Raw genomic sequence first — 23,316 nt, 5'->3', positions numbered from 1 at the left:
TTGCACCGTTGCTATTATTTTATTGCAACTTCTATCACTATCTATTATGTATACCAGGGGTACCCAAACTGGAGGGCCAGTGTCCTGCAGCATTTAGCTGCAACCCTAAACACCTAAAGCAGCTAATTCTATGCATACTACAAACTTTCAGGCAGGTGTGCAAGTTGGAGCTAAACTCTTCAGGACACCGTCTTCCAGGACCCAGTTTGGGTATTCCTGATTTCATCTTTAAAGAAAGGTCTTCTGTAGAAATCAATTTTTGCATTCATACTTCAATTCAATTCAATTTTATTTATATAGCGTTCTTCACAATTGTTTCAAAGCAGCTTTACAATGTCAGCTGACTCCCCAGGGGTTGAAAAACCTACTAGGAGAAAAACCCCACTGGCTTTTTTAGTCGATGGTCTTTGGTCAGACATCGGCTGGGCATCATGTTGAAGGAAGGCCAGTAGATCAGTGATGTGATGACCTTCAAGTCAGCAGGAACTGGGTCTGTTTGTCTCATTGTCCTCGGGATCGAGGACAAGTCAGGGAGCGATAGAAACAAAATCTGATTAGCGTAGGAGCCGTTCACATGTAACAAAAGTATCATACAGTATTGTGGTTTAATATCGATTCCAGACAGGCTAACTATTGCGGCATAAGTATATTACCCAGACGAGTTATGTGAATGCTTTGTTCCGGACAAACTAACTATTGCGTGATAAATACATTTTACTTAAATTGATTGACTGTGTCAGATTCTCTAACATTTTTTGGTAAATCATTCCAGAGCTTAGGGGCTAAGTAGGAAAAGGATCGACCACCTTTAGACATTTTTTATATTTTAGGGATAATAAAGTAACCAGAATTTTGTGACCGTAGTGTACGTGATGGGTTGTATTCTGGCCATTTAAGTGATTAGCAATATTTTAAAATATGCAATATTTAACTGATATTTAAGTGTAAAGGTGCCAAAATTGGGCTTATGTAGTCATATTTCTTAGATCAAGTGAGCACTCTTGCGGCGGTGTTTTGAACCAGCTGAAGCCTGTTTAACTGATTTGCATGACATCCCCCGAGTAACAAGTTACAATAGTCTATTCCTGAGGTCAATAATGCGTGGATAAGCTTCTCTGCATCTGATGCAGACATCATATGGTGTATTTTTGAGATATTTCTAAGATGAAAGAATGCTGTGCGGCAAACGTTGGAGATATGACTATCGAAAGATAGATTGCTGTCGAACATCACACCTAGGTTCTTGACTGTGGAAGATGGCACAGTGACAGCCATCTATGGGCAACTTGTAATCTGACATATTTAGTTTGGAGCGATTCGGTTCAATAAGTATCTCTGTTTTATTGTAGTTTAGCTTAAGGAAGTTATTTGCCATCCAGTCACTAATATTGCTAATACAGTCTCCTAGCTTAGAAAACTGGTGGGTTTCACTAGGATGTGAGGATATGTAAAGCTGGGTATCACCTGCATAACAGTGAAAACTTATGTTATGGTTCCTGATAATGTCTCCTTGAGGTAACATATATAACGAGAATAGGATAGGACCTAAAACTGAACCCTGTGGTACGCCGTATTTAACCAGGGAGTGATATGACTCTTCCTTATTTACATAAACAAAGTGATAGCGGTTGATTAGATACGATCTAAATCAGGCTAACGCTTGACCGCTGATGCCAACATAGTTTTCTAGTCTACTGAGTAAGATTGTGTGATCCATTGTGTTAAAGGCTGCACTAAGGTCTAGTAATGTAAGAATTGAGATTTTACCATGATCGGATGTTAAAAGGAAGTCATTTGTAACTCTAAGCAGCGCTGTCTCTGTGCTATGGTGGGTCCTGAATCCTGATTGGAACTTTTCATACTATTATTCACTAAGAATGTGCATATTTGGCTTGCCACTACTTTTTCTAATATTTTTGAATGGTAAATTTTCAGAAGGGTTCAAGTCAGGGCTCTGTCTAGGCCACTTTATCACAGAGTTGTCCCTACTGTATATAAGCCACTCTGGTGTTGTCTTATCCGTGTACTTAGGGTCATTGTCTAGTTGAAAGGTGAACTTTGAACCCAGTTTGAGGTCCTAAGAGCTGTGAAACAGTTTTTTTTTTTTTTGAGAATATCTCTGTACTTTTCTCTATTTAACTTTTCCTTAACCTGGACCAGTTTCCTAGGGCGCACTCACATAGAGACAGAGCGCAGTTATGCAAATTTAAAAACCACGCCCACCGGAGGGGGAAAGCAATCCAACCGTCTCCATTGACTTTGTATTGCGAGAAGCCGCCTCCTTGTCATTTCTGGCTTATAACAAAAAACTGAATAATGCCTAAAAGCTGCTGTGTGACAATATGTACAGCTAACAAGCCAAAGAACCCAGAAATAAGTTTTTATAAGCTGTCGAGCCGTAAAACCCAGCCTTTAAGGAGAATAAAGTGGATCGCCGCCTACGTTTCCCCCTAGTGGACGCAGTTCTATTAATAGAAGTACTATGAAAAGTTGCCTGTATCCATTTTTGTGTCTTTAAACGATCGTTTTTTGGGGTCAACAGCTTATAAAAACTTATTTACAGATTAAACTTAAAAACAAAATAATACCTAAAAGCTGGTGTGTGACAAGGTGTACATCTAACAAGCCAAAAAAAAACAAATACGTTTTTATAAGCTGTCGACTTTAAAAAACAAGCGTTTAAAGACACAGAAATGGAAACAGGCAACTTTTCATAGTACTACTATTAGTAAAACTGCGTCCACTAGGGGGAAACGTAGTCGGCGATCCACTTTATTCTCCTTAAAGACTGGGTTTTACGGCTCGACAGCTTATAAAAACTTATTTCTGGGTTCTTTGGCTTGTTAGCTGTACATATTGTCACACAGCAGCTTTTAGGCATTATTCAGTTTTTTGTTATAAGCCAGAAATGACAAGGAGGCTGCCTCTCGCAATACAAAGTCAATGGAGACGGTTGGATTGCTTTCCCCACCGGTGGGCGTGGTTTTCAGGTTATGACACGCTGCACTCTGTCTCTATTAGGGCTAACCCATCCAAACTGTGCCCTAGTGCGTTTAAACCCCCCCCCCCAACTTCCCCTGCTATACGCGTCAGAAGGTTTTAACGTGGTCGTGCAATGGGGTATATGTCCAACCAGGGGCGCAATGAACAGTTTCAAGGGGGGTATGCAAGACAGAATTTTGGGCCCCTTCCTTTAGATGATTGTTTGATCTTCAAACCATAATGTGTAGCTAAAATTACTCAGAGTGCGTTTATTTAATTTTACAGGTCCCATTTGCAACTAAAAGTAAATCCATGAAGCAAAAAATAAATAAATTTATTCGAAAAACGAATAGCCTACCATTTTAATCTGGAAAGGCAGAAAACATTCACGTAACTGATTTTAAATAGATCACTAAAAGAATAATAATGCATGGAGATGCATTTCTGAACCTATGGAAATCTATGGAAGGCGCTTTGAAAGTCGCGGCAGTCGAGTTTTCTGCGCAGTTTTAGAAGCGAAATTTGTACAATTAGGTTTAGCCTAAAATAGTTAATTCTTCAGGGTTCATATTGATGATCTTATAGTCCATTTAAAAATGTTCTTAGGAACTGACTGTATTCGTCAGAAAAACACTATCTTTATTCTCTGTGTGTGTGGTATGTGTTCCGTCCTCCGCTCATGACAGAAAGGGTGGCCGGCAAAAGTATTAAAAAATTAATATTACGTTGATCTTTAGTGTGCGCTTCTCCCGCACACGTCCTTCACCAGTGACACAGAAATTGCAAAAAGCACAATCGGCTAAAGTTTTAAATATAACGTTGATTTTTAAAAGTCAAAAGCATGCGACAATCAAATGTGCTGCTGATGAACATGGACATGCAAATTTAATTTCTGTGCACTGAAGGCTGTTTTTTGAAAAGCGATTAAAGTGAAATACTTCATAATATGATTTTGCACATCCAACAACAGCTATATCATTACAAAGATAATACTGCATGTTTTGACATTTGGTAGCATATTGCAGTAGTTTATATTTGTTACGTAATGAGATGCACGGTGTTCTTTTTAATGTTCTTTTTCTTTAATATTCACAACACTTATCAACAAAACATTGATTAAAATTAAGAGACAAATTATATTAAACGAAATTCATTTTAAGCAAACATTTGAAGCCAACAAAACTTAATTTAAACTCGAAAATTATGTCTTATGACTCAATCCATTTGTACCGTCAAATTAGCCTTCAATCCATTACAATATATGACGTTTAAAATTACAGTCTAATCTAATTAAATTGAAACAATTAAGAACATTACAACAATATTTAAGCACAACAATACTCAAACATAAATATAAAACAGACATTCTCTATTAGGATTCAAAACAATCTGATATAGCGTTTATAATAGCTGCACTAAGTTTACTATTTTGGGCAAAACCTCCGTTGCAAACCTGAATAAAAATAAATCACTTTCACTTTGAAAATGATGCGCTGTCACATTAAATCCAGCTCTTAGTGATTTAAAATTAAACTCAATGATGGCTTAGACAATTCTCCTATTTCATGTTTATTTAGAAAATCATATTTTTAACTACGCCTATTAAGTTATTGTCCGTCTTAGAAATGCAATAGTTGTTAGCGGTCGCTATGCTAATATTTCCTTAAATAAAGCCCTTGCTGTCCTTTTGTATTAACACAAATATTTTTCATTTTTCATAAAACATACAGTTTGAGGATCAGCATGAACGCTTTTTAGTGGCATGTGAGATCTTACCTTGAAATGGCAAACTGTAGGGCTGTCGATTATTTGTGGTAACTTTGCATAGCAAACCCACCAAACTGATCCCAAACCAAAATGTTGCCTACCCACCCAAATCCATACCCGCACAATCAAATTAAAAACCACCAGAACCGCCAAATATGTAATTGCATCTACTAGGTCATGTTTGCACGCTGTTTTTTAAAAGTGTCTCAATTGTACTTAACACAAAGTCATTTACAGTAGTTTTATATTAATTTACTTTACATTTTACTACAGTGTTAATAACTAAACATAAAACGGACAAGTGCTGACGGTGGGGCCCCCTAGCGTACTCATGGGCCCATATGCCTGGCATACTCTGAACCCCCCCTAACGGCGCCCCTGTGTCCAACTTACTATTGCATTCCTGTTAACCATGATAGAGATTGCTTCTGGTTCTGTATGCTCTACTACGCTGACATGGTGCTGTTATCCAACCTGATCTCACGAATTTCCGTGGCATAGTCACGGAAATTTGTGCTAATTTTTCCGTGGCATTCTCACGGATCTCCGCATTTTTCCGTGGCCCTGCTACGGACTGCCTTTTTTCGTGGCATTCTCACGGATTGGTTACTCAACTGTTTTGTCCTATTTTCTTACCATTTTTGCTTCGGTTTAGGGTTAGATTTACATGAAATTACATCCCTACCCAAACCCAACTCTAACCCCAACGCCAGGCGACAATTGTTTAAAGTTTAGAAAATATAAAAGAATAAATCAGAAAAAATAGTATAAACCAATAGTTAAAGTGACATACTAACGCAAACACCAAATCTAACCCTAAACCGTTTTGATTTCTTTGAATTTGTGGATTGCATTGGTTCTCACCAACATCTAATGTAAATTACAGTAATTGTCACCTTGTCACCTTTAGAAATATGTTAACCGAGAAAAATGGTGACGTGTTCAATACTTTATTTTACCCACAGAATAACTGTAGAATCTATTTTCATGAGAGATTGAGAGGCCTTAAAGCTTTTATCAGTATTTTAACACAATGAATATATTGTCACCTTATGCATGATACCACATCCTTCATCATCTATACAACTCCACCTTCTTTTCTCACATTTCTTACATCTGAAACTCACATTTTACTGCTATTAAAGTTCATCAGTCTTCATCACTCACCATAAAATACAAATGCTGCCAGTTAACATTGCATTTTGCAGACATTTTAAAAAAGAAGTGACATGCAGTGTACATTTTATCAGTATGTAAGCCTGTGTTCCCTGAAAGTGAACCTATGACCTTGATGTTGCATGCATAATGCTCTACCAGATGATCTACAGGAGCACAATGATATCATGATAGATATCTGTATTATAACTTAAAGCATAGTTATAACCATCATTGTCTTGTTTGTAATTCATCACTTTTGTTTTTATAATCTGAGGAATATAAAAAGCGTGATGTCACAATATACCTTACATGTTTATGATAGGGCTTAACTCAAAATTTTTAGCCATTTGTATTCTCATCTGGAAACATAAACATTCAGAAATCAAAAAGACTGCTAATGGAAAGTTTTTAGCCCATGTTTGTATTATAGATGCTTTGTCTGTTAGTGTGCATTAAAGTCACAGTCATTTATTTTCCTACTCAGTAAGAAAGATTATGTGTGAACTGAAACTTAACATAAAGCGCTACATGCATTTCAAAGCTTTTGTGTTGTCTCATCCAGACATTACTATGTTTTTTAAAGCAACACTATGTAGTTTTTTGACCTTTATATAATGTCTCTAAAATTATTTAAGTGGTAGAACAACTCCTGTATAAATTTTACTGCAACCTGATTAGCCTCCTAGCTGCTACAGCCACAATCGTAAGACACGTGATCGGGACGGACAACACAGCCCCGCAGAAGAGTGTCTGACACCAGGTACTGTTGCACTTTTCAACCTCATTACGTGGGAGCCGTAAGCCAATCTTACATGGAAAACTACATAGTGTTGCTTTAAATTCATTTTCTATTAAGTGCACTATATTATTCAAACGGGGGTGACCCATCTTGATGCATGTAAAGGTAAATCCCCTTTATGTTGATTTTTATGCCAGGTCCTTAAACGTGCATCTTTTAATCTACATCTTATGTTAGAAAGTCAAATTACAAAAAAAGTTAACTGATTCTTCAACATTGTTTTAAAAGAACTTGTAGGCCATTTTAACAAACTAAAGACATAACAGCTTTAGTGTGAAATGATACTGTTACCTTATAAAGACCATGAAGACATCACAGTGATGTCCCCAGTGTTGTGTGTGTGAATCACAAGACCTCAAACACCACATTAACAACAAGCCACACAGCAGCTTTGCCTTTTTAAGTGTCCAGTTTTAAATACTTTTCAAGGCCCTATATTTTAATAAATGACAATCAAAGTCTGTTTGTGCCTGGTGGGGTATTTAAAATAAATTAAAGGAACAGTATGTAGGATTGTGGCCAAAACTGGTATTGCAATAACAAAACTGGTGGCTAAAACTGGTACTGCAATCACCCAACTGGTGGCCAATACACAAAATGACAACATAAACATCAGTTGAGGGCTGCAACTCCACTTTTTAAATGACAATATCCTGGCCAGACCACTGTTGTCAGTGATATAAGTATTTGAAATTAAAATGATTTCTTAGTGTCTAGTGACATATCAGAGTCATTTTATGATGAATTGATATACATTTCTTACATACTGTTCCTTCAAGGAATGAAAGTTAAAAGTGAATGAAATCAAAAGTAAATGAATTCATGAAACAAAACAAGTTTCTGTTCTCCCATCTAGTGGCTGATTGAATAATTGCAGATGAGATAAACCCACCACAAATTAGAAAGTTACACATTTCTGTCAAACCCCATTGAAGAATAACATATTTAAATTTTCATTTTTTTTTGTAAATTTACCATCTGTTTGTCCCCACACTTGCTAATTTTTCCGTGGCATTCTCAGGGATCTCCGCATTTTTCCCTGGCCCTACCACAGACTTTCTTTTCCGTGGCATTCTCACGGATTGGTTTCTCAACTATTTTGTCCTATTTAAAGAATAAATCAGAAAAAAATAGTATAAACCAATACTTAAAGTGACATACTAACGCAAACACCAAATCGTCCCCTTGGAATTATAAGGTTCTATCTGCGTTCTGATCAGTTTTGAGATATTGAGCTTAAAAGTTTTTGCATTACATATAGGAAAACTTACATGGGGAAGAAGTTTCTTTCAAACATGAAAATAACAGGGACCCTAAATGCATTCTAAATATACATATTAAAATCCTCTCAAATTTCTAAATGTGGATTTTTGGAAGGGGTCAAATGCAGATAGAACCTTCTAATTCTAAAACAACACTTTTCGCTAAGAATTATAAGGTTCTATCTGCCAAAACATTATTTAAACATTAAATATAAAATTAATGTTGTAACAATTTTTTAACATGTTTTAGAAAGTAACATTTTAATCCTTTCTATGACATTTAATATTTCTATTTTTAGCACTTTTATCTCTAAAAGTCTGATTTTACATTGCTCTTTTACAACATTGCTTCTTCCCTCTTCTGCCTCAGTTTCTCTACCATCCTCCTGTATATTTCGGGTTCATTACAAAATAGACAATTTTGTTTTAGCATGTTATACCATTCCCTACTGAAAAATCCAGCTAAGACCAGCATAAGCTGGTGAGCTGGTTTGAGCTGGTCTCAAAACTTGGTTTTAGCAGGTCTCCCAGCTTGGTCCTAGCAGGCACTGCCTGCGTAGCAAGCCGGTCCAGCTGTGCCTTGGTCACTCTCCAAGCTGGTCCAGCTGGACTTAGCTACTGCTACTTTAAACCAGCCAAAACCAGCCACCAGCCCATGCCGGTCCTTGCTGGATCCTTCAGCAGGATTGAGCAGCTACAGGCTACAATCATTCTGAAATAACTTTAATACTGAGGCAACTGCTTTAACAATCTTTCACATGTTTACATTTTGACATAACAATCATAACATACTGTAAACATACTTTTTTTTGGGTAGGATAGGTTAGTTCATTTTTTCAGTATTTTTTATCGTAGTGCTTGCCTCTTAATATCAGGAACTATGAAGCTAGCACTGCTTGCTAGTGTGGTGTCTAACTATGAAAACAATCTCCTCAGCAAGACCTAAAAAAAGACTGCCCCTACTGAAAAATCCAAAGACCAGCACAAGCCGGCAGCTGGCCCCAGCTGGTTCAAGGCGGCAGCAGCTGGTGTAAGCTGGTCCAACCAGCCTGGCAAAGCTGGTCAAGCTGGTGGGTCAGCTGGTCTTAACCAGATAAGTCCAGCTAGACCAACTTAAAAAGTGACCAAAACACAGCTAGACCATCTTAAAAAGTGACCAAAACACAGCTAGACCATCTTAAAAAGTGACCAAAACACAGCTAGACCAGCTTAAAAAGTGACCAAAACACAGCTAGACCAGCTTAAAAAGTGACCAAAACACAGCTAGACCAGCTTAAAAAGTGACCAAAACACAACTAGACCAGCTTAAAAAGTTACCAAAACACAGCTAGACTAGCTTAAAAAATGACCAAAACACAGCTAGACCAGCTTAAAAAGTGACCAAAACACAGCTAGACCAGTTTAAAAAGTTACCAAAACACAGCTAGACCAGCTTGCTATACCAGCAATACCAGCAAAAACCAAGCTGGGAGACCAGCTAAAACCATCTCACCAGCTTAAGCTGGATTTTACAGTAGGTAAAAACTTGCCTAAAATTCGGGCTGTCGATTTTAAGGTTTCTTAAAAACTTTGCTTTGGGTGCCATAATCCTCACAGATATTGTGTCTCTGTGATTTTTCCTGTCATCAAGGACAAAGCCGGCAACACCACATATAGGGACAGTTTCACAGACAGGGATTAGACTAGTCCTAGAATAAAATTAATGTAAGAGCTGTCAAAACTGAAAACAACTTGCACTGACACATCTTAAAATACATCAGTGCCCTTTGTTTTGCCTCAAAATGAACAAAAGTAATACTTTTAGTAAGGCATGTTTGTTAAATATTTTCTAATGAAACTAAGTTCTAGTTCTGGCTTAAGCTAATCCCTGTCTGAGAAACCACCCCATAAAGTTAATCCTGATTGGTCCCCTTCTGTGCATTCAAAGTGCTAATTAGCTCACGCAGATAGAACCTTATAACTTAGAGTTCGATTTTGTAGATAGAACCTTTTTGTTTTTTTAATAAAACGTCCCAAAATGTACAAAACTTAAAATAAAACATCACATAATGTAAATAAGTTGTCACAGAGTAAGAATATGTGAATAACTCAATTTTGACAAAAATGTTAGATAGAACCTTATAATTCCAAGGGGACGAAATCTAACCCTAAACCGAAGCGACAATGGTTTGAAAATAGGAAAAAGCAGTTGAGTAACCAATCCGTGAGAATGCCACGGAAAAAAAGTCTGTGGTAGGGCCACGGAAAAATGTGGAGATCCGTGAGAATGCCACGGAAAAATGCGCAAAAAAATCTGTGACTATCCCATGGAACTTTGTGAGATCATGTTGGTCCTCATTATGTGTGTTGTCACGCTCATGTTAAAATTACAAATCATTAACTATTTTTTGTCCAGTCTTTTTTATTATATATACAGCTAAGTTGTAGAGAACTGCGTTAGCAGCACAAAAATGTCATGGGTTTGAACTCAGAGAACAAACATACTGATAAAAATGTATACTTTGTAAGGCACTGTAAGTCGCTTTAGATTAAAGCATCTCCCAAATGCATACATGTAAAAGTGTTGTGTATCTGTTTCATGTCCTCACATCAGCTGACCGTAGGAGCTGTGTAAGATTAAAGGAGCACAAAGCGTGCAAAGCTTTTTTTTCAATGGGGTTTGACAGAAATGGCTAACTTTTTAATTTTATGGTGGGTTTATGTCATCTGCATTCATCAAATCAGTCACTAGATGGCAGGACAGAAACTAAACCTTTGATAAGACAACACAAGAGTAAGGCATTTGGAGCTTTATGTTTAGTTTTACACTATATGTTCACACATGTACTTCTTTTTGAGTAGAAGAAAAAAATTACTGTGACATTAATATTAATGCACACCAACAGATGAAGCATCTGTAATACAAACATGGCCCAAAACTTTGGTTGGCTTTTCTGCAAGGTTTAGGTTTCTGAATGTTTATGTGTCGAGTTGTAGACATGATGGGAATACAAAATAGCTAAAACACATGTCTAAAATAGGATTTAGCTCAATATAAGGTAAATTGTGACATCATACTACTATTGCATTGTAAAATAAAGAAAGTGACAAAGTGAAAATTGACAATGATGAGTATAAAGCAGACACAGCATAATGCTTTAAGTTATAATACACATTTTTATCATGATATCATTGTGCTCCCAACTGGTAGACCAAGCTGCAACACCAAAGTCATAGTTGTCAATCCTGTCCTCCTCGTCATAGTTTTTCATCTTATTCATAGATATATTCACTAGATGTTACCTTGGGGTTCTAAGCATGCGTCAAAACCGCCGCCATCTTGAAACAGGGGTCTTGTCATAGGAAGTAGCTAAAGCTCCTATCTCCGCCTGTAGGCTACTTCGAATTCATGGACGATGCCGGACCTCGTAAGGATGTTAGGCCTACTAGCGTTATGCATTATAGTTAGAAAAAGTAGATTTTCATAATATCAAAACTTAATTTTTTTTCTGGACTCAATGCTAAATACATGTCTGACTGTTGAAACGAACCAAAAGAAAACCAAGAAAATCACATTCATGATGATTTATGGTGATTTTATTTACCATAATATTTGTTGTCCTACTACGGAAGTCAGGTTATCAGCTGTGTGCTTACCATCAGTTATCAAAATATCTTCTTTTATCTTCATCAAAAAAATAAATAAATAATAATAATAATAATAATAATTGTCAGTGGGAACTGTCAGTCCCACAGGCAAAAAAATAAATAAAAAATAAATGTTTAAATAGGTCAGCTCACCAGCTCATTCATTGGCTTATTTACAGAGGACAAAATAATGGACAACACCCATTTGTTATATTGGTCAGTATTATTTGTGTAGGCTACTGTGAAAAAAATGTGTGATGGACAATGTTGAGAAAAACACTTCTATGCCCTAAAGACAGTGTGATTGTTTCAGAGAAAAAAGGAGGAGTTGTAAATAAATAAAACTGTATAAAATAGGTGGTATTAGGTGAGGCGAATGCAAATGGTACAGTTAGGAAGAGGACAAACCTGAAAGAGTTGCAATGGTAAGTCATTCTCCAACAAATAATTAGACTTATTTTGATGTAACCTGGCATCTAAACCTGTCTCTTACAGAATATAAAACAACTTCTGTTAAGCCTAATAAAACCATACTAGCTGTTAAAATGTATGTTTCATGATATTAGATTTACTAATTTGTTATAGGCTCTGAACACATGAGAATAAGTCTCGGTAAAGTTATCACAACTACTTGTGGGATACTACAAAATTACAGGTCAGATCGGGTAATAAAAGTGAATTCCAATCAAAAGTGAGCTTCACAATTTCTCTCTGAGGAGGTAGAAAGCAATCAGGACTCATATATGTGACCCTGAAATCCAGTCTAAAATCTCGACTTTTAGCCATGAGACTTGAACAGACAACAGTCAGGATACAAGCCAGACTCTCTAACCATTAGGCCATGACGGCCCAAAATGATATCGGGGTTATAAAGTAAGGGAGTAACAATAAAAAAAAAACATTATTTTCTGTTTATATGTGATGTCCCTTTAAAGCCGCAGTTTGGAATTGGCCATATCTCATACTCGGAGATATTACTTCAATTTCTAATATTGCTATAATAGAGCAAATCTGTAACAGTGGTATCACTGCAAACTCTGTGGTGTAGCAGAAATACAGCATTTAAAGGATGTAGTTGGTCAAAAAAGTAAGCATGATGATTACATTTTCTCTTTCACAGTATAAAAGAGGAACAAAATCTGTTTGCTTTTTGCTGTTGGCACTTCTTTGGGACAGTGGTTACGTCTTAACTATAAAAAGAGGTAACTTTTCATTTGTATTTTAATATGTTCATATTCATTAGAAAACTGGTGATGGAACCAAACAGAAGCCAACAGTCATATGTGTAATTTTGTCATTTAGGCGATACTGCAGCCCATGTGAATCTCACGGCATTTCATCGTCTACCTAACCAATGTAACGTGGATGGTTTTAATAATGATTGGTATAAAGTGGACAACTACTGCGTCAAATACTTCCGGAGACCTCTAAACTTCACTGACGCAGAGGTAACACTTTTATTCTGCAAATTATTTAATTATCATTCATTTATTTATAACTTTAGTTTTTTTATTGCTGTATAATGCATCAGTTATTTTTTTGTTTTCATACACAGAACAGCTGTAGAAGAAAAGTCCCTGGAGGACATCTGGTGTCAGTGCATAATTTCGGGGCTAATTATGATTTGCTCTCCATTGTGAGGAAGATGAACCCAAAAAACTTGCGCATGTGGCTTGGGGGATATGAAATATTACAGGTAAAAATTTTGGAAATGTGTGAAGGTTCAGAAGAAAATATTTACTGCGTCAAATTATTATCCAAGTTAATTCATTATACTGTAAAAGATGCGTATAAAGAATAATATCTTTCTTTCACTCATTCAGTCTGGTAAATTTCTTTGGATGGATGGTTCCTTCTGGGACTATGAAGCTTGGACACCCGGTGAGCCCAGACACATCTACTCCAGCAAAGAAGAATGCGTGGAGATGAACTGGAAAGGTAAGAAGGGAAGGGTGACGAAATTCAGTGAATAAATAGTAGACTTAAATGGAGTCAGATTAGTTTGTAAATTTGACTCTGTCTGTGAAATAAAGGCCAAAGTCGCTTTTAATTTAATTAAAAAAAGAAGTCAGTCAATATTGTATATATAAACTGCTATATATATATATATATATATATATATATATATATATATATATATATATATATATATATATATATATATATATATATATATATATATATATATTGTTTTGTTTGTAACACAAAACAAAAGGCTCAGTAATCTCTCTTTCACTCTCTCTCATATTTTCAGGATCTGGCAAATGGAATGATGACTCTTGTAGCAACAGAAAAGGCTACATATGTGCCTTCAAACACAAGGGCATCATGGATGAGTAGACTGAGATGATATATTAACCCATAAAACATTCAGCGTAAATGGTTTTTCCTCTGCATCAAAAAAAAAAAAAAAAAAAATCCTCAAATCATACATCAAAATCATAATAAAGACTTTTGCAATCAAAATGCCTGTATGATTTTCTTTTTTTGTCTGATTCTGTATCACTGAGTATTAAAATTGAATACATTTGCTGTTTCTAGCCATGTTTGTAACACATTAGTGTTATGTTAGTCTAGTACAGTGGTTCTCAAACTTTTTCTGCATGCGGCCCCCCTTGTATACCGTGCATTCCTTTGCGGTACAAAACATATTAAATTATACAAAGTAGTGCTGTTGGTTAGTAGGCTTTTTTTTTTGTTTGATTACACAAAATGTATGATAAATTAATGTATTTTATAAAATGTCATAAAACTTGGGCCCCCCTGGCACCGTCTCGCAGCCCCCCTGGGGGCCCCGGACCCCAGTTTGAGAACCACTGGTCTAGTAGGGCTGTGTTAGCAGCAGGGGTGGACTGTGACTAATAAGTGGCCCTGGACTTTCTCACCCAGAGTGGCCCACCACACCCTGCTTGATATCAATGTGATGTCAAAGCACACTCACTGTGGGGTGAAAAAATGACACTTTTTCTTTATAATAAATTCACAGACATTTCTAAAATTCTGTTTTCACTTTGTCATTATGGTATACTGAGTGTAGATCAATGAGAAGAAAGATGAATTTAAATGATTGTACTGTAGTATCAAGGTGGCAACATAACACAATTTAATAAAGTGAAGAGGGTCTGAATACTTCTGAATGCAATTTATTTGTCTCCTATAGAAAGTAACAAGATAAAGACATCTTATGTGTGCACTGTGTCTGCTATACCGGAAATGTAAGATTTCTGTTGGTAGTCTAAAACACTGCTAACACAAGAGTTGCTGAATCTGCGGCCCATAAACTTATATTTACATACAAAAATGAAAAATTAGCCAAAATAAAGTATATAACTTACACCTTATTCTCATGCAAACTCTTTAGGCTTATGCCTTTTGTTTCATAAGCTACAGTTGCACTTGGGCAACTATCTTACTTAATTATAAAAATAAATAATCTTTTACTTACAAAGAACAAACAACCGAACTTCTATGTGGTTTAGATGCAGTTGCTGATTACTGATTGCCTCTTAAACCTCCTTTTAACATTGTAAACCAAACTGACTAAACAAACGTCTTACGTCAAGTGGACTTGTAGGCTAGTGCCATTTGGGACAGGGCCTTTATTATTCAAAGTGTTGACCCCATATGATTCCTGTAAAGGTAAATCTCCTTTATGTTGATTTTTTATGCCAGTTTCTAAAGCACCCATCTTTAAATATTTTAAAATATGCATCCTATGTCAGAAAGTCAGATTACAACTAAGTTAACTGGTTGTTCAACATCGTTTTAAAAGAACTTGAACATTTTCAAGTCCATTTTAACATTTATCAAACTAAAGATATAAAAGCTTTGGTGTGAACCTATACTGTTCCTTATAACAACACTGTGGGGTGTATTGTGTGTGAATCACAAGATAACAAACACTCAACAAGACACACAGCAGTTGTGTTGAAAATTGACATTTCTGAGTCAGGGGCGTAGCCAGAATTACATTTTTGGGGGGTTCTATCTTAAAATGAGGGTGCAACTCATATGAGATATATATATATATATAAGATGTAGATGGCACATTGTCACCCAATATTAATGAACTCTCACGCGAAGATCACAGCGTAAGTTACGCAAAACAACGTTAGACAAGTTTGAAAATAGCTGCATTTTACAGCGCAGCATTCTGATTGGTCAATCTATCAATCAGACTAAGAAATCAACATTTTCTTATTTTATTTTAAGCAATTGAAATTCTGAGGGGGCCAGACATGTAAATGAGGGGGCCAAGGCCCACCCAGGCCCCCTCGTGGCCAGGGCCGTTTGAAGGAATTTGGGGGCCCCAAGCTAAATGGACATGGAGGCCCCCCCACACGCACGCAAAGCCTACAGGAACCACAGCATAGCCATACAATTTAAGGTTTACAGTTTAATGTTTATTTACACAGTTTGGTGGGAATTCAATAGTGATTTGCATCCCGGGGCCCCAAGCAATGGCTTGGTTTGCTTGCCTTGTCGCGACGGGTTTGCTCGTGGCTATTCACAAGCAAAATATAAAATTTAATCAAAATATTAGCCTTTTGTGTATCACCCAATACATGGCGATTCATAGACTATATTATGCAGTTTAATATTGATAACAAAACTCAAGCTTGATCTGTGTATGCAGTAAAATAACTTTGTATTATTATTTAATTTTTATTACTAATTATTTTTTTAGTAGTGAATAAGTGAATTATTATTTATTTTATTTAACCTTTAAATTATTTGTTAAACCATGGTATTAATAAAAACTACACAAAAGTAAGTGCAGAACTGTTGTTCATTTATCCAATTTGGCAAAAGTGCTAATTTGGAATTCCACCATGGAAAAGGTGAGCCGGTCTTGGGCCTGAAACTCCCGGGCTGAAAGTGGCCCCACGCCGGCCCTGGAGGTGGAATGTGGGCATTATTTTCAAATAATTCAAAGGAACGGAGTCAATTATTCTGCTTATACCACAGTTACCACAAACATTGCTCTGGTGCCTATTTTTAAGACAATTGACAAATTAGGTGTGCAGTTTCTCAGCCAATCAGAATAAAGCATTCAACAGTCCCATGATATAAATAATTGTAAATGAGGACTGTAAGTGAGACACACGCCATATCCAGGTTTGCATTATCATTAAGCATTTTGTTTTCAGGTGAAATGGTCCAAAAAACAGACTGAACTCACATTGAAGTGTTTTCAGGTCTACAATCATCAGTTTAATTCACTGTGATTCTACTGCTTTCATGCTTTCCCACCTCCATCATAAATTAATACAAAGCTGAAATCAAAGACTATTAAAAGGATAAAGATTTACTGTCTGTAACTGAGAAAAACACTTAAAAGTTAAAAGATGTTTAAGTTTGTGTTTCTGACCAACTCATTGAGGTTGATTTGAAAAGTTCAAAGAGGAAGTTGAAGTGTAATAACTGTTAGTTCACAGGCCTACACTAACACATGCGTTACATACATTGCAAATACAGTAACAGTATTCAATCTTCAATACTCAATGAAAAAAGAAACCCAAACAGTCATTTTGATTGCACTAGTAAAAGTCTTTATTATGGATAAATCATCTCAGTCTACTCATCCATGATTTCCTTGCATTTGAAGGCACATATGTAGTTTTTTTTTAAGTTACAAGAGTCGTCATTCCATTTGCCAGCACCTGAAAATGTAAGAGACAGTGAGAGAGAAAAAAAAGAGAGATTACCGATTACTTTGTTTTGTGCCAGTGACGGCCAGTGACTTCTCTTCCAATGGAAACACATTTAAAATATGTGTTTGAAATGTCATGTGAATCTATGTGCATCATGCGTTGTATCAAAACACGTGTCCGCTGCATATGCATCAAAAGGGTTAATGATAAAGAAGACACTCACATTCACAAAATACTCACAAGACATTCACCTAACACTAAACTCTGATTGCACATGAGATTAAGCGAATATCTAAATGTGAGCGTCTCTTTATTCATAAAGCCGTTCAGGCATCTGCAGCAGGCACCAATCCTCATAGTCCCAGAAGAAACTATCCGTCCAAAGAAATTTACCAGACTGAAAGAGTGAAAGAAAGATATTATACCCAGCAAACACAGAACCATCCCCTAATGTTAGTTTTTGGTTCCCTTTTGGTTATTTTTTCTGAAAACATTGTTTTTAGGTTTTATTTTTGCCTCCATGAAATAATGTTAAATAACCTAAAAGTAACTCATACAGAACATTCTCTAATGGTTACTTTGTTTCTTTTCTTTTTGGAAACATAAAATAATGTTACCATAATGTTGCAGGGTGGTGATTTTTAAATAACCTAAAAATAGCTTTAACAGAAAATTCTCTAATGATTTTGAACCATAAAATAACATTCCAAGAACGTTGCAGGGTGGTTGTTTTGGTGAAAATTAAGTGAAAACATAATTAAATCCATTATTCCTTTAGTGCGCACTTGGATATGTGCGCACTCCACTGCACGTGCGCTTCTCCCTGCCCTGCTCTTCACCAGTACGCGCTTTCTCCTGTGCTCAGCAAAAAAGAATAATGAATTTAATGCTTTAAGTTATAATACAGATATTTATCATTATATCATTGTATTATTATACCATGCTGCAACATCAAGGTCATAGGTGTCATGGCAGTGCCACGCATTATGTGTGGAAGCACATGGACATGGTTTTTTGGTGTGCTCTCCTGTCTTGTCTCCAGACCCCGCACTCTCGTCTCCTCATTAATTGACTGATGCTCTTTGAAAGCAGTAAAATGTGGTGTTGAGATGTAAGAAAAGTGAGAGAAGAAGGAGGAGTTGTATGGATGATGACGGATGTGTTATCACGCATAAGGTGACACATCTTAGTTCATGTTCATTTCGGCATTTGCTAACACATTAATAAAACAAGCTTTGTAATCGTTATGTTTGGTGAAAACCGTATAGCTTGGTGAAAAACAATGCATAAAACCACTAATGTATGGTTTTGAATAAGCTCTGCAATTGTTTAGGTGAGAGTACCTGTGCAATCAACTCGAAGTATGCAAATCTGTTGCCAACCTCACAGTTCCTCCTCGTGTGTGTGTCTGTGTGTGTGTGTGTGTGTGTGTGTGTGTGTGTGTGTGTGTACCTGGTAATAATCATGTTGTGGGGACCAATTGTCCTCACAAAGATAGGAATATCAGAATATTTGTGACCTTGTAGGGACATTTTGTGGTCCCCATGAGGAAACTTATAAGGAAGCTTATAAATCAAACAGAATGATGCTTCTTGAAAATGTGAAGTAGAATAAAGTTTACAGTGATGGTTGGGGTTAGGGTTTGGGTTAGGGAAAGGGAATAGAATATAAAGTTTGTACAGTATAAAAATCTGTGTGCTAAAAAATACTGGTGATGAGAATGGGATCAGCGGTGCCGTTTTGAGTGAGTTGTCTACGAAGACGCTGAGGATGGACACGGAGCAACTGTTAGATCAGCTGGAAAGCGCGTTGCTCCGGTTGCGGCTCGATCAGCTGCACAAGGTGTGTGTGTATGCAAAACTATCAGTGGAGGGACAAGCCAAATGGCACTCGCTGGTCAGATTAATAAGTGAATCAGTAGAAAGTGTTATAGAGACAGAAGACGATGATGTAGCCTGTAAATATGTGGAGGATTTGTTAGAGTAAGCACAAAGTAGTGACTGCACAGCACAAGATGGTGACGCAGACAGAAATTTGGCAGAGCAAACTCTCCGCCTCTGCTGTGACTATTGGGAGTTAAATAAGAAATCCATTCCAAATAGGCGCCCTATTCCCCGCATACAGGACATGCTTGACAGCTTGGCAGGCAACACCTGGTTCTCATTCCTTGATCAAGGCAAAGCCTATCACCAGGGGTTTGTAGAGGAATCCAGCCAGCCTCTCACTGTGTCATAACACAATGGGGGCTATATGAATGTGTCAGGGTCCCCTTCGGATTGTCAAATGCACCGCCGAATTCCAAAGGAGCATGGAGGAGTGCCTGAGGGAATGGCGTGATGAGGTATGTCAACCATATTTAGATGATAACTTAGTTCATTCAAAAACATTTGAGGATCATGTTCAGGATATTAGAAAAGTGCTGCAGTGTCATCAGAATCATGGTGTCAAGTTAACGCCTCGAAAATGTGAAGTGTTCCAAAATCAGGTACGATTCCTAGGGAGGCTGGTGACAAAAGATGGGTCCCGTCTGACATCGCTCATGTCCAAGCACTGAAGGAAAGGACCCCAAAAACAGTTTGGTGGTGATGTGAGAAAGTTATTAGGATTCAGTGTTGTCCCTGAACGAGTTCATGAACTTTCGTCCAATGAACTTGTTCAGGCACAACACCCCTTGTTCATATTTTGGGCGAACGTGAACTGAACGTACTGCATTACTGCCTGATGAACGTTACTGTGAACTCGTTCATTCTGGTGTTTGTGAAAGGCATGCTCTCTCAGTTTAACGTTGTTCAATAGGGTGCCATATTTCTATAGAGTCTTCCAGGTGAAAACCTGGCTAAAACACACTGTAAACAGGCCTTAATGTAAAGCAGAAAAAACACCCTGGCAACATCGCCACCAGTCAGTGTTTCACGGCTGCATGCGTCATCAAAACAACACTGACTCTGGACGCTGCTGAAATCCCTGCCGTGCCACTCACATAGGTTAACATTAAATAACATCATATTTGTCGCTCTGCGCTTCACGCCCGGTGTGTGACCCCATTGAAGCAACCGGCTAGCCTTTTAAGGTATGTGTAAGCGAATACAAAAATGAAAAGACAGTCAATGATAATGTAAACCCTGGTTGGATAAGGATAAGGATATAAAGTTGTCCAGTGGTTCTTAATTTCAATCCTCGGGTCCCCCCTCCCAGAATGTTTTAGATGTCTCCTTATATGAAACACCTGATTTCACTTATCAGGCTCCTTAATTAACAAAATAACAAGCTGATGAACTGAATCAGGTGTTTTTATATATGGCGACATCTAAAACATTCTGGAAGGGGGGTCCCGAGGATTGGAATTGAGAACCACTGATCTAATCCACCGGTGCTGGGATATCCAGATTTGGATGAACCCTTTGTACTACATTGCGATGCTTTACAGGAAGGCCTTGGTGCGGTGCTCTATCAAAGGCAAAGAGGCAAGTTAGTGGTAATAGCATAGTCGAGAACCCTAACGCCTCCTGAGAAAATTTACCATCTTCATTAAGGAAATTTGGAGTTTTTACCCATGAAGTGGGCTGTATGCGAGCGGTTCAGGGACTATGTCTTCTATGCACCATCATTCACCATGTATACTGACAATAACCCTCTCACATATGTGATGTCAACAGCAAGTTAAATGCTACAATGTACAGATGGGTGGCGGAACTGGCTGATTTTCGATTCACCATCAATGGCACCTTAATAAAAGTACTGTTAACCAAGACCAACTGTTTCCTCTGTCATTTGGAGCCTCCAACCGCACAAGGCATTCCTAACAGTTGGTGTCAGAAGTGAAGCTTCGTAACAGCTGAGGCTAGCAGTAAAGGAAACCTAACACTGGTTTCCTCACACACGCAAACGTGAGCAGCAGAGGAGAGAGTTTGCCACGCGTGGCCAATGTGCTTTCAAACCGGCGGCATTTGCAGCGCATACTGTGCAGTTTAATAACAGTATAAAAATCTTAAGTTCACATTACTTTATTTTACATGCATTTGAGCAAAACCTCTTCAAGACACTTTTTGACAGTCAGTGTAATTTATATAGCTGTGATTTGTTTAATCCACATTGTTTTCGTGCTGTTCTGGTCTGTGTAATGACAGATAAACACAATACACAATTACAGACATAAAAAGCGCATGGCACATTATTAAATCTGTTTCTATGAAATTTTACGATAAAAAAAAAATCACTCTGTGTTTTTGACGGCACGAAGCAGTCGATCGTGTTTCCCTTCAACAGTTTAAGCATAAGATTTAGATTTATAGATGCATCTATTTCTCTGAAGATTATTAACTTCTAAATAGATGAGGACTCATTTAGCGCTGGGCAGAGAGTGAATGACAGTTCAGTCTTCTGGCTACAGTGTGTTTTTAAATATTTCATTGGTTTTTTTAAATTGCTCAAAGTCATGACTGTTTGAAACACACTTGACGTCACATTCATGATTTTACGGTAAAATACATTTTTTTCGCGTCAATTCACGACCATTTAACCATAAACAATGCACTGTCACTTTAATTGAGCGTGAGCAACACAGCAAAAAATAGAGCCGACGCCGAAGCGAACGAAGCACTGCTGCTTCAGCAACGCTCCTGCCACGCAAGCATGCGCTGCTCACGCATGCGGTGTGCATGCTTTAACTTGTAACATGGGCGCCGAAAAAAACATGCGCCGCTTGCGGTGTGAAACCGGCGACAGTCAGTATTATTTGTGTAGGGTACTGTGAAAAAAAATTGTTGTGGACAAAGTTGAGAAAAACATGTCTATGCCCTAAATACGGTGTGATTGTTTCAAAGAAAAAAGGAGGAGTTTTAAATGAATAAAACTGTATAAAATAGGTGGTATTAGGTAAGGCGAAGGCAAATGGTACAGTAAGGAAGAGAAAAGGAGGACAAACCTGAACGAGGTGCAATGGTAAGTCATTCTCCAACAAATAATTAGACTTATTTTGATGTAACACAATGACCTGGCATCTGAACCTGTCTCTTACAGCATATAAAGCCTTATAAAACCATCCTAGCTGTTAAAATGTATTTTTATGATGTTAAAATTTCAAATTTGTTACTCGACGCATAGGCTCTGAACACATGAAAATAAGTCTCGGTAAAGTTATCACAACTACTTGTGGGTTACTACAAAATTGCAGGTCAGATTAAGTAATAAAAGTTAACGGGTTGAATTCCAAGCAGAAGTGAGCTTTACTCTTTCTCTCTGAGGTAGTAGAAAGCCATAAGGACTCATTTATGTGACCCTGAAATCCAGTCTGAAGTCTGACTTTAAGGCATGAGACTCGAACAGGCAACACTCTGGATACAAGCCAGACTTTCTAACCATAAGACCACGACTGCCCCATATAGCCATTTAGAATGATCTCTGAGTTATAAAGTAAGGGAGTAACAATAAAAAATAAAAATAAAAATTCTGTTTAAATGTGATGTCACTTTAAAGCCGCAGTTTGGAATTGGCCATATCTCATACTGAGAGATATTACTTCAATTTCTAATATTGCTATAGATGTGGGCGATTCTAGGATTTTCATTTTATGGGGGCTCAGCCCCCAATAAGGGTATGATTAAAAAATGTATAAGACTATTAGGGTAGGTTGTACACTACCTTATTGCAATCCACTATTCCATTGTATTCCCTATATCTCATATATGGGACTAGAAAATTTTGAGTTGACAATGTAGATATTTTACAATGAAGACTTCCTAAATTCCTTATTTACTGTAAAAATACACGTACACATTTTTCCAGTATACTAACACATAATTTTACTGTTAATCACTTAATTTTTGTTGGAGGAAAAAAACAACTATCACAATGTGATAAGGGCTGAAGTTGAACGCAGCGAAAACGCATTGGATGAGAAACCGGACTGTGTATTGGTCCAGTAAACTGCAATTACAAGAACTGCGTCGATGCAGATGTCATATCATAGCAATCTATTAATACACGGACACACAAACCCAGGGGCAAACTGCACAATATTTCAGGCTGGGAATTTAACTCCATTCCAGGCCACCTTGGCTGCTGCCGT

The 23,316-nt window shown here is 37.3% G+C and overlaps 2 protein-coding genes across 2 annotated transcripts in view; both read left to right on the top strand.

The window, feature by feature from the left end:
* Window positions 1-23,316, top strand: part of LOC129444304 (uncharacterized) — a 75,087-nt gene that overhangs the window by 41,667 nt on the left and 10,104 nt on the right. The gene's annotated exons all lie outside the window — the stretch shown is intronic.
* On the top strand, window positions 11,914-14,015 carry LOC129444316 (C-type lectin BpLec-like). Its single transcript, XM_073859843.1, has 6 exons — window positions 11,914-12,020; window positions 12,716-12,797; window positions 12,898-13,043; window positions 13,151-13,291; window positions 13,419-13,533; window positions 13,850-14,015. The coding sequence occupies exons 1-6, from the start codon at window positions 12,018-12,020 to the stop codon at window positions 13,933-13,935; spliced, it is 573 nt and encodes a 190-aa protein (XP_073715944.1). The 5' UTR covers window positions 11,914-12,017; the 3' UTR covers window positions 13,936-14,015.

This window comes from Misgurnus anguillicaudatus, chromosome 3 (genome assembly GCF_027580225.2).
Source record: "Misgurnus anguillicaudatus chromosome 3, ASM2758022v2, whole genome shotgun sequence".
Taxonomy (NCBI): Eukaryota; Metazoa; Chordata; class Actinopteri; order Cypriniformes; family Cobitidae; genus Misgurnus; species Misgurnus anguillicaudatus.
This window is presented reverse-complemented; position numbering and strand designations above follow the sequence as displayed.

Coding starts and splice junctions, on each gene's coding strand:
- LOC129444316 (XM_073859843.1), top strand. Junction 13,292..13,418: donor GGGGATATGAAATATTACAG/GTAAAAATTTTG, acceptor TCACTCATTCAG/TCTGGTAAATTTCTTTGGAT. Junction 13,534..13,849: donor CGTGGAGATGAACTGGAAAG/GTAAGAAGGGAA, acceptor TCATATTTTCAG/GATCTGGCAAATGGAATGAT.